The sequence below is a fragment of the Athene cunicularia genome (genome assembly GCF_003259725.1).
Source record: "Athene cunicularia isolate RWA chromosome 2 unlocalized genomic scaffold, athCun1 chr2_part1, whole genome shotgun sequence".
Taxonomy (NCBI): domain Eukaryota; kingdom Metazoa; phylum Chordata; class Aves; order Strigiformes; family Strigidae; genus Athene; species Athene cunicularia.
The window spans coordinates 116,312,119-116,328,372 of NW_020799095.1; the positions used below are offsets into that span (position 1 = coordinate 116,312,119).

General features: G+C 38.2%; 1 protein-coding gene across 2 annotated transcripts in view; it reads right to left on the reverse strand.

Annotated features, from left to right (window-relative positions):
• Positions 1-8,500: 8,500 nt before the first annotated feature.
• Positions 8,501-16,254, reverse strand: part of ARMC1 (armadillo repeat containing 1) — a 32,243-nt gene continuing 24,489 nt past the window's right edge. Inside the window, exons 5-8 of one of the 2 annotated variants that reach the window (XM_026842751.1) lie at positions 14,991-15,180; positions 11,462-11,578; positions 11,305-11,379; positions 8,501-10,766 (exon numbers count right to left, since the gene is read on the reverse strand). In XM_026842751.1, coding sequence (XP_026698552.1) covers positions 10,575-10,766; positions 11,305-11,379; positions 11,462-11,578; positions 14,991-15,180 — 574 coding nt within the window. In that variant the 3' untranslated portion in view covers positions 8,501-10,574. The remainder of the gene's footprint in view (positions 10,767-11,304; positions 11,380-11,461; positions 11,579-14,990; positions 15,181-16,254) is intronic. The other variant, XM_026842752.1, reaches the window with a different exon arrangement.

Below are 16,254 nucleotides of genomic sequence, written 5' to 3' on the forward strand. Positions count from 1 at the left end.
CCGGCCCCGCCGCCGAAGCTCCCTACCCGCGTCTGGGCAGTCGCGACAGTCGGAGAGTATGGGATGGGAATTAATTAGCATTCCTTCGAGCTTAATTTTTCAACCGGGTGATGAAATACCTGCTGGAAGCGGGCGGTATCAGCTGCTGGCTAGGAGGGAATAAACCGTGTTTAATAGCATTGCCAAGGCCCGGGCCTACAGTTTCTACGGTTGATACAGGACCAAATAAATAGTAGTGGGAGCGAGTACAGACTGCAGCAGCTGAGAGAAGCGCAGAGACCTGAGGTACGGTAAAAGTGGAGTTTCTACCCACACAGCAGACCTGCACGGCCAGGCAGGCTATTGAAAGCCCTTTTAAAATTAGGGCAAAAAGACACGTCATGATTCCAAAGCCGGAATTAGAAACTCAGAGTGAAAGCACATCAGGGGAAGGTGTTGCTGCGAGCGGCCGGTTATGTGGGAAATCTGGTGATCCCACCTTCCCTTTCCTCCTTCTCGCAGGTGGGTGAGATAATGGAGAGTGAGCCTCAGCTCGAGCCAGTGCTGCGGGTTCAGAGGCCCAGTGAAGGAGGAAAGCACCATTTCTCCATCACACAACCAGGGTGGAAGTTTCCCCTTTTCATCAGGACTGCAGAGTTACCCCATAAAAGAATGCCTCTTTGGAAACTTCATAACATTTTAACAGTCATAAACCACTAAGCAGCAGGTTAAGGAATGAGGCCAGATCATCAACTACCAAAAATATCTGGGTTGGTGGTAGTACGAGGTGGGAGTTATTTCTGTCAGCGCTGGTGGGTCACACTAGCAGCCACCCAGGTCTCTAGCAGGGAAAGCTACCCATGCTTTAAAACACAGAATAAAGGAGTTTCCTCATATCCCACAGTTTATACAAGAATCATCCAGGAGGAGAGGTGATACAGCCTCTCTTCATAATCTTCACCTCTCAAAAAGCAACTTTTTGCTATTTCCTAAGACGTGTGGGGTAAGATCTGCTACCAGACCCCTCCATATTCCAGCCTTTACATCTGTGCTGCTCAATCAAGTATTTCTGACTTGATTCAAACACTTCACTTTACCAAAGCCCAGAAGAGCAGAGAGAAACTCTCTGCCCTGTTTCCTTGCTTTACTTGGTTGAAAAGTGAAATGCAAAATTATGGTAAGCAAAGCAGGCCAAAAAAACCCAAAAAAAACAAAGTCCCCAAACTTCGGAAGACCATGAATGCTTTTCAAAACCACCAAGCCAAGGAAACAGAAAAAGTTAGAATGAAACAACGGAATGATCACCAGACTAAAACAGAGACAAGTGAGGAAACAGGTGAATTAACAAAGTAAGAAGGGTGAAAAGCTTTTTAATCTTACTACAGGGTTGGGGGGTTTTTGGTTTATTTTTTTGATGTTTCCTTTTGCAAAGCCCTAATTTGTAAGGGAAGCAATTCTACAAAGTCTCAATTTTCATTAAAAAATCAAACATCCCTAATCCTCACAGCTGCAGAAACGATGGGAAAAAAAAGCTTGGAACTGTACTCTAGCATACCCAAATGGCTGGAGAAAACAAGCAAGAAACAAAATGATTTGGTTTAAATCCTCAAGGAAGCTAAGTCCAGTTCATGGTGGGACTTTATTAACTACAGTTTCATATTTAGTATTATCAGGACTGAAGGGATGGAAGAGTACAACAATGATGACCAACATGAATACTGTAATAAGAGCAAAAGAAAGGAGCAAGGCATGCACTAGAAGAAGCGGATTTGCACAAAAGAAAATGTCCACTTACTCGCTTAAGGATGTCACACCCTGAGCATCATGATAGATGCTGGAGCAAGGTGAGAAGTCCAGAGCAGTCTTGGATTTGCCTTGCTTTATGAAGGGGACTGTTAATTTTAAGTGTCTGGAGTTAAGGTCCCAAAGAGTGAGCAGCTCAGGTCCAGAAACCAAAACCAGTTTCCCTGTCTTAGTGCTGATCAAGCCAGTGTTTTACAGGACGGCCCATCACAAAGCACTGCACAGTTCTGGTGAGTGTCCAGTTTGCTGAACAGCTCTCCCCTTGGCAGGGGACAGACTTGGTTCTGTTTTTCATTTGGATGTCTCACACAGCAACCTACCGCTTTCTTTGTATAAACAGCTACCTTCATCCACTTTATATTCTTTTATAATGCTAAGGTTTAGAGAATGGGGGGCCCCAGTTATGCTAGGATTCAGTTATGTTGTAGGAGAGTCATAGATGTATTTCACTCTTCTACAGGAAAAAGAAGAGGAAAAACTCCTGTACAGAGACCGTTAGTGGTCATTTCTGAAGAAAAGCTGGTGCAAGGAGCAATCACTAATAACCAAATGGTTTCTTCAGAGTTGTAACTCTTTCCCTTGCCAGATTTAAGGGTCAGCTCAAGAAGGGTATGAGGGAAATACGTTCTTGACAAGATAACACTAATGTTAGAAAACACTTCTCATGAAACAGCGATTGCTTTGAGGTAATACAGTGGCACTGCAAACCACTCCTAACAATTAATATGTGGCTTACAAGAGTTGAGACAGAGAAGGGAGACCACATTACCCGTGGACAAAATAAACCTTTTTTACAAGATTTATTTCTATCAAAGAAGGTTTCCCACTAATAGCAGTGGAAGAAGTTGATCAGCTCACAGACTTCTTTAAAATCAGCTTAAGGACAACATTGCAATCACAACAGCATTATGTGGGGGCATTTTTGTCAGCATTGACAATTTTTATCCTGTACAAATGGTGGTGTTTAACAAAGACATATGTTTACACAGATGGAGGAGGGAGGTTGTAGTAATGGTGTGATTGAAAGTAAATTGGATTGGTTGAGTAGCTGATGCCAGCTGCCGTTTCAGTCTAGGAGTAGGTGGGTACTCGAGATGGGCTGTAGTTGCCGGGACCACATATTGAAAGTTTGCTGGGTACCTGTTATCTTCCATTTAGGTGATCCCAAAATCATCACTCAGCATCTGCTGTAAGCCCCAGAAGTGTTTTAGCTACAGGTTTTGCTGCTGCTCCGTTTGGCTAAGCGAGGAGGTTGCTTCCTGAGGAACCTTTCACAGGCCCCTGTGTGGCACAGAGAGCTGTCTCGGGGCTCAGGGTTCAGTGGAGTGCTTAGCTTTGGGTGTTCCCATCCTCAAAGAAACAAATAAAATGTTCACTGGTGGCATTTAAGCAACGAGGTTTTTTAGAGGCGGGCACACAGCACATAGGTGAAGGCCAGACTTGAGTATCCTTACAGCTCTCCAAATGGAGAATATGTTTAAGGACTCCCTCTCTCTATCATTCCCCCGTGGTGGCTGACTATCCAACAAACCAAATACAAAGACCACCACAGCACTCTTTAGCCAGAATAGTAGAACATCAATCTTGCGCAAGAAACACTGCTCTTGGAGCACTAACATTTTGGCTAGTCCAAGAGGGGCTTCAAAAGACAAAAACCTGTTTTCAGGATTTGGGTCTTTATGAGCTATCATTACTGGAATATTAAAGTACTGTAGAGCTAATGGGTACAACACATGTGGGCCCCACCTTTTTTCACATAATGCTAGTCTCACATGAGCAAAGAATCCACTCTTCCTCACAACTCTGTTTACAGGCCCTGCTGCAATCTGGTGGTGATGGTGTTGGGACAAGAGACAGAAAAGGACCAGGAAGGCTGGGCTACATTCAAGCTTTCCCTTCATTTTGTGACATTAGGGTCTTTTCTTCTCTTCCTCCTACTGCAATTACTTTAGATAACGCAGGGAACTTTTACACATTAAGGGTCTTCACAATTATTAGTCGGGTCTAGCTCTTACTGTAGTTTACCAGATGTCAATTCACTTTACAGAGAGGTTAGCATCATGCTTCCTTATGTATCATCCTGTATATTACCAACAGTGTCTCCATAAAGTGTTTTTTAAAAATCTAGATACATTACAATTTTTAAAAGTTCTAAAGCTATCTTTGGTGTTTTCCCCTAATAACTACCATTTCCTTTTCATAATTATGGACCCTTGATTGCATTGTACCTAACTATTTATCTATAGCACTAGTGATACCTGTGTCAGGTTTATTATACTGAGAGTGATATATGTGTGTGTGTGTGTGTGTACATGGAAGGCTTAAGAAAAAAAAAAACAGAGGACAGTATGACAATCTCAACTTACCTAGCCAGACACACAAATGTAAACTGCAAACATAATATTAAAAAGGTCATGACTTCTGAGACATCCCAGGTGAAGGACTAGCCATCAACAGCTTTCATTTCACTGGTCCTACCTTTGAAATGGGTAACATGCACCTCTTCAATAATAGCACTGTTTCAATTTACAAGAAGCTGTTTTCACAGTGAAGGCTTATATACAAAAGCACTGTGGGTTTTTTTCTTAGAACAAAATCTTGCAGGATGGCAGAGTATTTTCATTGTTGCAACTACTACAGTGAAAGAGATGTCAAAACCAGTCATTATTTACTTTATCTTTGCTTATTCTGGTGAAGGGTCCAGATATAACTTCATTTAAGTAGCAAGAGTAGCTTTGGAGCACATGTAATTTACTGTTATGAAACAGCAATGCATTTTATACACCAGAACATCTACACATATGGAGAAACAAAACCAGCTACATCCACTATAATAATAAGATTGCTTCAGCAGCCTAAATGACAGAGTTAATGCTCAACTATGTTAAATGGCTGCTATTTCCCTATTATAGTGGGTGATATATCTTCATTGTTTCAGTAATGTAGCCAACAATTGAGAACTAAGTAGTAGCCACTCTTCACCTTCAGTAAGCTTTACAGGTATTTTATATGCAAAGAAATAGACTCCTTAAAATATGCCATTTACTACATCCCACTGAATTACAGTGTATAAACAATAATGGTTATTTGCTAAAACATTACAGCACATATTTGTTGTAGCAAAGGAGGTAAAGCCATGAAAACCAAGGATAACGTATAAGCTTTTAGTTTTATACCGAGATAATGAATGCAAATGGCTTTGTCAATATTAAACTTGGGACTTCCATATTAACAATATAGGGTTTTATAATCAAAAATCTACTATGGTAGTTTAAGTTTTTATTCAAAAAAATTGAATCTTGCAATAATACAAATTAAATCATCACCTTTAGACAGTCTCATGTAATGTTATATTAGTGCGGTTCCTCTGGCCAGGAAGAACAGCCTTTTTCAAGTAGAGAGCCTGTTTCTCTGGGAATTGGCTTCCTGCTCCCCTCCCCTCCCTCCCATCATTCCCCCCAAAAAAGAATCCCCATGCTGGATCATCTACCTGCCTTTCAAAGTTTAATACCAACACACCCTGGATTCTTCTTCAGTGAAGGAAGCATGGCTAAAAGTCACATGATAAAGGGGACATCTTCTGCTATCACTTTCAACCTGTGCTATATATGGGCAGAGAAGGGGAGTTTAACCCAAACATGCTCTTGAAAAGTAATTAAAAAGAAGTATCACGTTGATATCAGCTATATGATGGTGTACATAAGGGAGTCTATAAAGGAGATGACACCTTCTTAGAGAGATGTTAGGGATCAAAAACCACTAATGACATTACTTGTTGGAAAGGGTGTAAACACCACTGTCGGGGTGATGCTTTAACTTATGCGAATACAGCAAATGCCTTGGGCATGTTATGCAGGTAGCACTGCTGGAATAAATCTTGTGTACAAACCTTTTGAAATATACCATAATGTATGCAAAGATAGCCAAATACTTCTGGGGAAACCAACTAGCAAGGCTACTTGTTACCAAAAGTTCCTTCTTACCCAGAACTTCAACAAATCAATAAGGACTACTTTGACAAAAAAAAATGGGCTTTCAACCACACCTGGCTTGCGATGCAAGCCTATGTATAACTCGGTAAGGGAAGTTGCTTATGACAGGTTTGAATTTTCTACTTCAGGCCAGAGAAGTTTGGACAGTACAAAGGCCTCTCTTGAAAAGGAGGGAATTACGCTGAAATTCCTAATGAAGCATGAGCAAAGAAGCCGAGACATCTCGCCAAATCTTGCACTTCCCAGGATTCCTGAGCAATTTGGGTAAGCAGACTCAGCAGCACAGTCTTGTAAAATGAGGCTAGGAGAAAAACACCTTTGTAGAGACCTCGTGTTACGGATGTTCACATTTCTGTGGGTCGCTAGGTGTCAACAGTGCATCAGCTGCTCCCTGCTAGGGCACCACGGGCTCAAGTGGTAGCTCGACTCCCCTCCCACCAGCAAACACCCAGAGGGGAAATTCCCTGCACCTGTGAGTTAGCATGCCCACGTCCTTCAGTGAGAAGAGGCATGAAACAGCAAGGTACTACTTCAAACCAACAGTACTCCCTTGGTCTCAGTATCTACACTTAACTCGGTGCGCGGATAAGCCATGAAAGCAACAATCCCATCATATGGTGGTTTTGTGGTTTTTTATATCCACTACTTAAAAGACGCTTTTCATGCTATTCAGACACTTTGACACACACTGCTGGCATGGCAGTACTTTTTACATAAGAAGTTTGGTTCCAGTTGTGATTTTATTCAGAACCTTAGAAATGCTGGTCAGGTTAGTACTAGCACTGCTGGCTAACTGACCTGAACTGTAGGCACTGGGCAAGTATTAAACACTGCTGGAAATTATTTAGCTACCGGTTTTGTGCAGTCTTCATGCTATGAAACGACAGCTCCTGGGACCTTGATCCAGATAACAGCCTGCAGATACTAAGATAATAAGTAACTTCTATCAACAGGCACAAAAATATGGTAAGAGTGTGCATCTCCTCTTGTGAAGTTTTTGTATGTCCAGACAACTTTTAACTGCTTTAATGGATCTTATTTAGAAGATCTAAGTCTTCCAGTCACTAACAAGCCTAGTGCAACAAGAACATAAATAAACAGTAACATGAAGAAATTTTGAAATAATGTGATTTCTCATGTGGCACATGCATCAGCTTACAGACAGGAACATTGCTGTCCATGTTTTAACCCATATACATGCTAAGTACTGCAAATTTAAATCAGCTTTTTTCAACCCCATTCAAAACCTGCACTCAAGCAGGCTAAGCAAGTAAAGCACTGTGTGCTCCATGTAAAGTGCAAGAAGCAGGATAATTTTCTTTTGCAACAGCTTTGTAAGGTTTGGAGCAGGAATATTAACAGCCAGTCTCACCCTTGAGGCTAATTAGCTGCTGTACTTCACTGAAGAAGTCTCCAGTGACCCCACCACTCACTCCCTTTCGACGAATAACGTGATCTCAACTTTCCTTGAAGAATTACAATCAGAATCTGAGATAGGTTGAGAGGTTATTCTTATCTCTATCTTATTTTCAGTCCTTAGTTTTAACAAATAGATTTGTTTATATTTTAGGAACTCAGATTTAAGTACAGATGAAGAAGCAGGAAACACTCTATGGTCCAGCCTTCTGCAAAATGAATACAGCAAGGAATACTGCTGCTAATTTTTATTAGGTATGTTTTAAACTACGCTAGTTGACAGGTGGAGTGTTGTTCACAGGCAAAAAAAGGAGCACCCACATTTATTTTACATTGCAGGCAGTTACAGGAGTACTTCACACCTGCCAGTTTGCATCTGCCTAGGTCTTGAATATTTTCTTCCGAATTAGTCCCACACAGTACTCTCTCCATCAGCTTACACGGCCTATGGCAAAACTCAGCAACATCAGCTATTTTTGTACCGAATAAGCCATAGGTGATTGTGGAGTGGGAACGCTATATTGTACTTCACAATACTGCAGAATGCTTACAGTGCTTTGACAGCTCTTCATAGAAGCACAGTTATGAGCCTCAGTTTTGCCTCTACCTATCCCATCAGCATTTATTCTTATTATGAAGAAACATGGTAGTGATAATTCCATTATGCTGTACACAACTATAACCCTAGGACAATTCAGGAGCTTAAACCATGTGTGCAGCAGCTTCCTTGGCAATAGAATACTTTGCAAATACTGCAACATGATACCAGTGCTTTGTCATACAGTTCAGCTTCTTTTTGGAAGCCTCTGATTTTACAGTAATTTTTTCTTGTCATCTCCTTAGGTCAGAGTAAAAGGGCTCTTATCCTTAATCTGACCTCTGAAAAACTACAAACATAAAATTAATTACTGTGTGCTGTCTTTTTTTTCCACTTTTTCAAAATAAGAGGTTTCACCAGGAATGTTGATATTTCTTAACTTCCCTAACAAAATATGACCTACACAGCATCAATTACTTTAAAAAAAAAATCTACTGTCCAAACCAACCCAAACCCTAAGAATGAATTTGAGATGATGTCCTTAAATAGCTTCTACTCACCTACTTTTCACAGAATCTTTGTTTAAAATGCCAGCATGTTCTAAACATACACAAAAGCCCCACTGTAATGTGGAGCAAAGGTCTCACTGTGACTGGACATTTGCATTCCTCTGTTAAATGAAAGATGAAAATACCACAAATAGCTTAAAAGAATGTCAAAACATTTAAAAAGGCACCAGCCTTTGATAAGACATTTAAAAAAGCATCAATCATATTTTTAGTTATATTATCCTTTATTACTTTACAATATATTTCAAAAACTTTTACAGATGCCTTAAACTGTTCTACAAGAGCTGCAATACTGTCATAAAAGCACACCTACAGACCGAATGCACAAACAAACTGTAATACCTACTGGTATCGAACCATTAATATCCAAAGGGCATAGTCTTTTAGTAAATAGATGTGCAGTAATGCAAATGCAAACAGATGTTAATGCAGAAAAATAAAACTCTGCATTCATGGCTATAGAACAGAGGACTTTTCAAACACATTTGGTACTGTAACATTCTAGACAGCGATATGAGTAATATTACATATTTAAAGCAATACATGCCCTGAAAAGCCTGTATTTTCAATCTGTGCGTGTAAACCTGAATCAAAAATAAACTAGATATATTAAAAAACATGAGACATCTCGTCTGCTAACAAGCTTTTGTTTCTTTTTTATTCTAGAATGACAATTAACTTGTGTGGGTGAACTCTGACCTGCATTATTATTTTACACTATCACTTCCTCAGCATTCCCGTAGTATTATAATGGCCTGTGATTTATTTTTTTTTCTTCCTTGTGCATAGGCACAGGAGAATAACTTTGATGCTTTTTTTTTTTTCTTAGTCTCCAAGTGGTAAATATAATTAATATTATACAAATACATTACCAAAAAAGCATTTCATAATGAGGTTTATAACATTATTTAAAAATTCTCAGCTGTATTTCTCTGGTGCAACAAAGCAGTGGCACTGCAGTTTTCAAGAACTGTGTATTGAATCCTCTCAGGCACACAGTGTTTGCTAAGAGTTCAGATATATATTATTCTCTACGTAGAGAAGTTTAGCTTTTTTTATCACTGCTGGTCATGGAAATTACCAAGACATCTTTGAACCTATACTGTCTGCAAGTAACAAGGTAAAGCCAATTGTTTGCATGTTTTTAAGCCTATCAAAGCTGATGTACTTTCACGGCAGTCTCATGAAAGACATTAGGAGGGAATAGTAAATACGTAACAGATTTGTTAGGTAAAAAAATAAAAAGGATTAAAGTCAAAATTTATGAGTGTGGCACTGTGGCAAAAGAGGCATTCAGTTCTGCTTTATTCTTCAAGTTTAAAGTTTCGGTTACGTTAAATACTTGCTAATGGTGAACACCATTTCTTAACCAAATACAGTCTACATCCCTCTATTCTCTGCAGACAAAGCTGCCATGGGTCATCACTACATTAGACCACAGCTTTTTTTGCTAGTCTTCCCAGCTAGCCTAAACAGCAGTCAGTGGTATTTATTAGTTTTATGTATATATATATATATCTATATATATCAGTCAGTCACACCCATCATTACAAATGTTCTAGTTTATTTACTGTACAACGTATGTATACATATTTGTGTTTATTCAATCCCTTATTTCATAATCTCAAGCACTCCAATGGTTAAGGGCAGGCTGGAAAAAATTCAATATACATAAAACGGTTATAAATTTCAAGTCTGTAGTGATTCTAGTTTAATAGCAAAAGGGGAACATCGTGCTCACACTGTGAACATGGTTGGCAAAAATAAAGGGAAAAAAAAAAAGAGGCAGACTATATTTTTCTCTGGAGTCAAAATCTAGAAAATTAAACAAAGTTACGTTAGTCCAAAGGGATGCAGAAATAAAAAAGGCATTTTATTTAATGCACAAATAGAGCTCTTAAGAATTTTCTTTCACAGAGGCCCTGAGACTTGAGTTAAATGGATTCTCCCTATCATGTGTTCCATGTGAAGTCAAACTTAAAGCTCTATACGCATAAACATTTGGTATATAACAGTGGACCCATTTTTAAAAAGTGAAGAAATAAAATCTACATGAAAAACAAATGAAAGAAGAACAATTTGATTGGAGGCCTCTGTCTTTTGACCCCTGCCCTATCAGGCTAAACGTCCAATAAAATGTAAAATGCAGCATACATTTGCTTAAACTAAAATTTCTGTGATGATTTATTGCAAATTGCACTTGGCAGTTCACCACACCAATGGAAAACTGGCCCCCCTGTTGGTTCATTCACACAGTCTTTTAACACCAAATACAAGTCACCAGTAGAAAGATCTCGATAGAAAGTTTGCTGCTGTGCTGAGCCAGCTTGCTGCACCTTCTGGGTGTGACCCAACACGAGACACTGCTTTGTCCTGTTCCTTAGTAGGGCTTTCATCTTCTGGTAAATATTCAGGTAGATCTGTATTCTGCTCTACTTCCACTGGAGTATCTTGGAACGGAACCAGCATCTAATAAAACATGACAGATTAAAATTATGTCAAATGTTGTAACTGAAAAGAATGAATGGAAGTTACACATATATACACATTCAGGATGACAGGCATGCATGTTGTGAGACTCCTCCCCATCCCCCTACACAGCAAAAATATAAATGGAACCTACTATATATCTGGAATCTAATATGCCTAGAAGATATACAAGAAAAGCTTTGGCTTCACACAGAAGAAAAAATACCAAATAAATAAAGACATAGCCCTTTTACTGCAGTTGTGAAATAAAACACTTCAGCAACTGCAGCCAAAAAAAAGGTTCACTGTGATCCTTTTCATATCATTAAGGAGAGAAACAATTACAGTATTTTTGTCCTGTAAATCTGTAAATCTGTAAATTCTGTAAAACTGTTCTATGGATACACATTCTGACATAGCATACTGTACTGTATGTGTGGCACTCCCACCTACAAAATTTTCCCTGGCATCAGAGGTGCTGGTATTAATGATACAGCCAAGCGAAATCAATTGTTATTTAGAAAGATACATATCCTACCTCCTCACCACTTTCACTTTTCACAACTTGCTGTGCCTTCATAACTTTGGTTGATGCTATTGCCGTTGCCAATGCCTACAAGCACACATTAAAAACCAAGAGCTTAGTGTGACAGAATGCAATAACACAAGGATCTGGACAGTTATTGAGCACTTACCTCCGCTTTTAAGTCTGAGCGAATTCGGACCACACACCTTTGAACAGCCATTTGAAAGGTAAAACTAATAACACCTTTAATTTTCAGCAAGGCTTCTTCACAAAGATTCCTTCGAGACTGAAAAACAAACAAAACCCCACAACTAAAGTACTTTGTTAATACACCATATGAAAATGCTCACTATTAATTGTTAAGGAAATCCCGTATGTCTGAGGGCACATGGTTATTCAACCGTATTTTTGTAAAAGAAAAACTAAGACTTACATTTTAGTGCACAAATATTAAGACTCTCTTGCCACAAAAAAACAAAAAAGAATGCTTACACTTTAGAAGTCAAAGAAAGATGGAATCAACTGTAAATAATTAGAGGAAAGTGCTGAAAAGCAAAGAATGTTTTTCTCTGTATGATCAGCTAAACCATCCCCTCTGGTTAAGTTCTGATTGACTGAAGTGCTCATTGATGAGTAGTTAGTGTTTAAGTTGCTATTTATCAGACACCTTGCCTCCATACTAACTGAATGCATCAGAGCAGCTGTTGTACCTTTCAGCTGCTTCATCTGTGGCAGCTTATAGACATCACTGCACAGCATACGCTTAATTCTTATTTCAAAGGGAAAATATTTGGTTGGTAACCCACGGAATGTTATGTTTAAAGCAAGTGACATTGCCTACTGTGAGGTAACATTACATTGACCTGTACTAGTTGCATCTGTTCTACATTATCTTAGAATGTTCTTTTTTTTTTTCCTTTTAATATTTGCACAAGATGGTTGTAACAAAAAGGATTAAAACATACTTGAAGAGACTTCTAGTACAGAAGGGGAAAAAAAGAAAGATGCACTGTTCTAGAAAAACTAATAGCCTTATGTATTTAAATTTTACCGCAAGTTTATACAAGGTTTTAAATAATAAGTTATTTCAAAGCATATTTATAGTAGTTATTAAATAATCACTGGGCAGTATTTGGAATAGTTTCACACACAAAAAGTAAATTATTTTAATCTCTGGAAGAACTAACTGAAGAGGGGTTTTTTTTAGCAGTTTAGCATATATATTGAAACAATTAATTTGTGTAAATTTATGTATTGAAATAATTAACATTTTTGAGATTTACAAAAATAACTTTGTCAGACAGGCTACCTTTCCTATATACAGGAAATATTTAATGCAAGCTGCTAGGCTGCCTTGTGTGAGTCAAAGGTGAAACTACTTTTGGACACAAGAAGCAACACATTATTACCCTAAACAGATAATTTATGCTTACATCAGTGTATAGCAATTCTGTGACAGAATCTGGCTTTTTACTCTGAGATCCCAGGTTAAATCGCAGGCACCTCAGTTTAATTTCAAATGAGGTTTTCAGTGATCAGATAACTGGTGAATCACTTGTTAAAGACAAAACTTACCAAGGTCCATACAGACTCCTTAAAAAGCTGGAAGCTTGGCAGCCACCGGCCTTGCTGCACAAACATCTTTTGCAAAGTATGTCTAACTATGGCAGTTAGGCACAAACCTCAGCATTACACAGCTAGACATCTTTCTGCATGGTACTCCTGAAGCATGGGCATAGGGTAGGAAAGGTACAAGGTAGGACAGGTGAAATCTAGGTTATTTTCCTGCACATGGAACCCTAATTACCATACCCTAACAAATACTACTAAAATGTACAGACTAGAAAACTTACTGAGGGGGATGCCCCAGACTCCCGAAGTACTGCTTCGTTTTTAATTATTTTTTTAAGTTTATCATCAAATTTGATAATGGGATCTTAAAATAAAAACATCCAACCCCACACTAAACAACAAACAACCTCTCTCCTGCCTTCCTACTATTTGAGGTTTCAAAATCCACAAGCATTTGTAGGATTTGCAGACATTCCTAACAGCAGCTTCTCGTTTCAAATCTAAATGACAAAACACATGTAAAGTCAGAACACTGTGTTTAGAGCCCTGCATTTACTTAATATACCTTTTAAATCTCTTACGCGCCACCTAGTATTTTTTTGCTTGTTAACTCAGGAATAAACTGTTGAATGAAACTAAGCTGCTTTTATTGTTCACATCCTGCATCACCCCCCACTGCAACTTATCGTGACATCTAAAACAGCACTATAGGGATGTTTAACTGCTGGCTCAACACCTGGAGTATCACTAACATTTCTTTAATCATCTGATGAAATACAGACCTATGCATACTAGCCACCTCCAGCCAGCGCACAGTCAGATTTTCTTCAACAATGAGCTAAGAAAACATGCTGGTGTGCTCTAGGCAACTACCGAAGCCTGCAGTTTTGCTCTCTGGAGCTGAATATCTAAATATCCTACACTTTTTCAGAATACCTTTACCTCAGCATTTAAGAAAGAAACTCCACAAATCTTGCTAAATTCCATTTGTTGAAGGACACAAAGAAACACTTTTAAGATAGAGTCAGAATATAGCTAGAATATCTAAACTCACAAAGTAGAAGTGGATGAAATTTCTTGCTTGGAGATACCTGTGAACAAACAAATTAACTACAAGCTTAAAAACAAAACAAAACAAACTTAACAGCAGACAACTGATAGGACTGAATTAAAAAAACTTTAGAGTACAAAAGCCAATGGTGTTGACAAAGCACTGCCTTTCTAGACAGAGCAAGTGCTGGAAGGACAAAACTGTAAAAAATATTTACTTTGTATAAAGTGAGCTAGAGCAGCATGTTATTTCTAAAGGAATTAACTATGGTCTTATGAAAAGAGTACGACGGGTATGCTGTTGATAAACTGGGCCTGTGGACACGCTTACTTGGCAAAATGTAAAGCAACAAAGCAAAGGATCAGGTTTGATCATTTAAAATGGGTACAAAACTGAAGATACAGAGTCCGGAGGGCACTTGTGGATAACGTGCTTAAACAGTCTACATGCTGTTTGGCAGCCGTAAAAAGGCAAACATGGCCCTGGGGTGTTATCTACAGGGGTATGGTAGATAAATCCGTAGAAGTTATTCTGACATTACATAAAGACTCAGTGAGACCTCATTAACTCAAATGCCATTCTGGTCACTACAGTAGAAAAGATCTCACAGACAATGAAAAGCTGTAGAAAAAAACAGCTCAAAGAAAATACAGCATTTCTGAATTAAGAGTAATAAAAAACCACCCCAGTGTCTGAAATCTCTCTTGACTAAAAGGAAACTTCTTTTAACACACTGATACAACCACAAGATATCCTTAAGTGAAACTGCTGATGGTACCTTGTGTATTCCATTCATTCTCAAAAAAGGGAAAAGATTAGGAGAGATGGAAACAGAACACTTTTTTTAGACTAATTAAAAAGCCATCAAGAAAACTGCCTTAAAACATCTTTAGATATTCTGAGTAAGCTCAATTTATGCAAGATTTTATACACATCTTGCAATTCAAAATATGATTCACAGAAATTGCTGACAATTGATGATACCACGCGAGTAGCCTGAATACATTATTTTTGTGGGCAAAATACATTTCAGTACAGCATGCCTTATTTACATAAAAGCTGAAGGCTTCCTTACCGAATCATCAAGGCCATCTATATGCAAAACCACTGTCTTGGCACGCTTATTTGTGCTGCCAAGGAAAAACTGCGCTTTCCGTCGTCGGTAATTCATCTCATTCACATTGTCCATGTCTGACATGTTGGAAGACTGAAGGATATCATAGACTTCAGAAGCTAAAAGTTTAGTCTCCCCTGGTGTAGTGGTCCTTCAAGAAAAAAAGAGATTAAGATTTGTAAATATTTGGTTTTGCATCAGTACTCCAAACAGCTGCTGATACAACTGGAATTCTCCACATGCTACAGAAATACAATTATACAATGAACACAGCAAAAATTTTAAGAGAAGAGGGGAGAAATTAGGTAAGACTATTTCCTTTCCCACACTCCCAATTTTTATGTTGATCTGCTAATTCTAATACCATTATAAACAAGTCTGTTTCAAACAGTTCTCAAACATAAATACAGTTTACATCAGTTTGACAACTACAAACAAAACACAGTAGTAGATGCTCAGTACACTGCTGTTGCTTTGCACTAAAATTTTATTTTTTAAACAAAAGATGTTCTACTGCCTTCTGATACTTTTCCCACTTTCGTTATTACATAAGAAAAACAATTTCTCTGTAGAACTCTAATCTTTCAGAACGTTTTCTTCTCCAAAGTTACTGAGCATCATCAGCAAAGCAGAATCTCAGACTTCCTTGAAGAATCCAAAGGTTACTTCTGATTAGACTAAAATTTATGGTATAAACTCTATAATAGCATTTTTTTAAGATAGAAAAATATATAGATAATAGACCAAATGCATATTAATTTCTTATGATTAATTAAAACTAATTTTAATAAAGTACTAATATAAATCTGTTGTCCAAATTCAGCCCTGTTTTAATTATGCCAGTGATTTAAAGCTATGTGCAGAAACAAAATTATTACCGCATCAACTTGCAATTAATCTTAAAATTATGAATGACAGCTTTGCTGCTTTGTTTAGCAAACACTAAGAAAGTGACAAGTACCTTTAGATTTATTTTTTTTCCATCTGACTTCCTTAATTACCATACATTAAACTCGTTTTCTGTACTACCATATGGACAAGAAAGAACACTGAAGCAAGCAACTTGGGAGTTCTCAACTTCTGGGGGTTCCAGCTAGCCTTTTTTTTTTTCCTTTTCCCTTCTCTGCACCTTACTTTGAACAGCACCCATTAGGAGAGGAAAATGTGAGTTATTTTGATCATTCAGTCCACTGATAGCATTCAAAGGAAAAAATAAAAGGGGGGG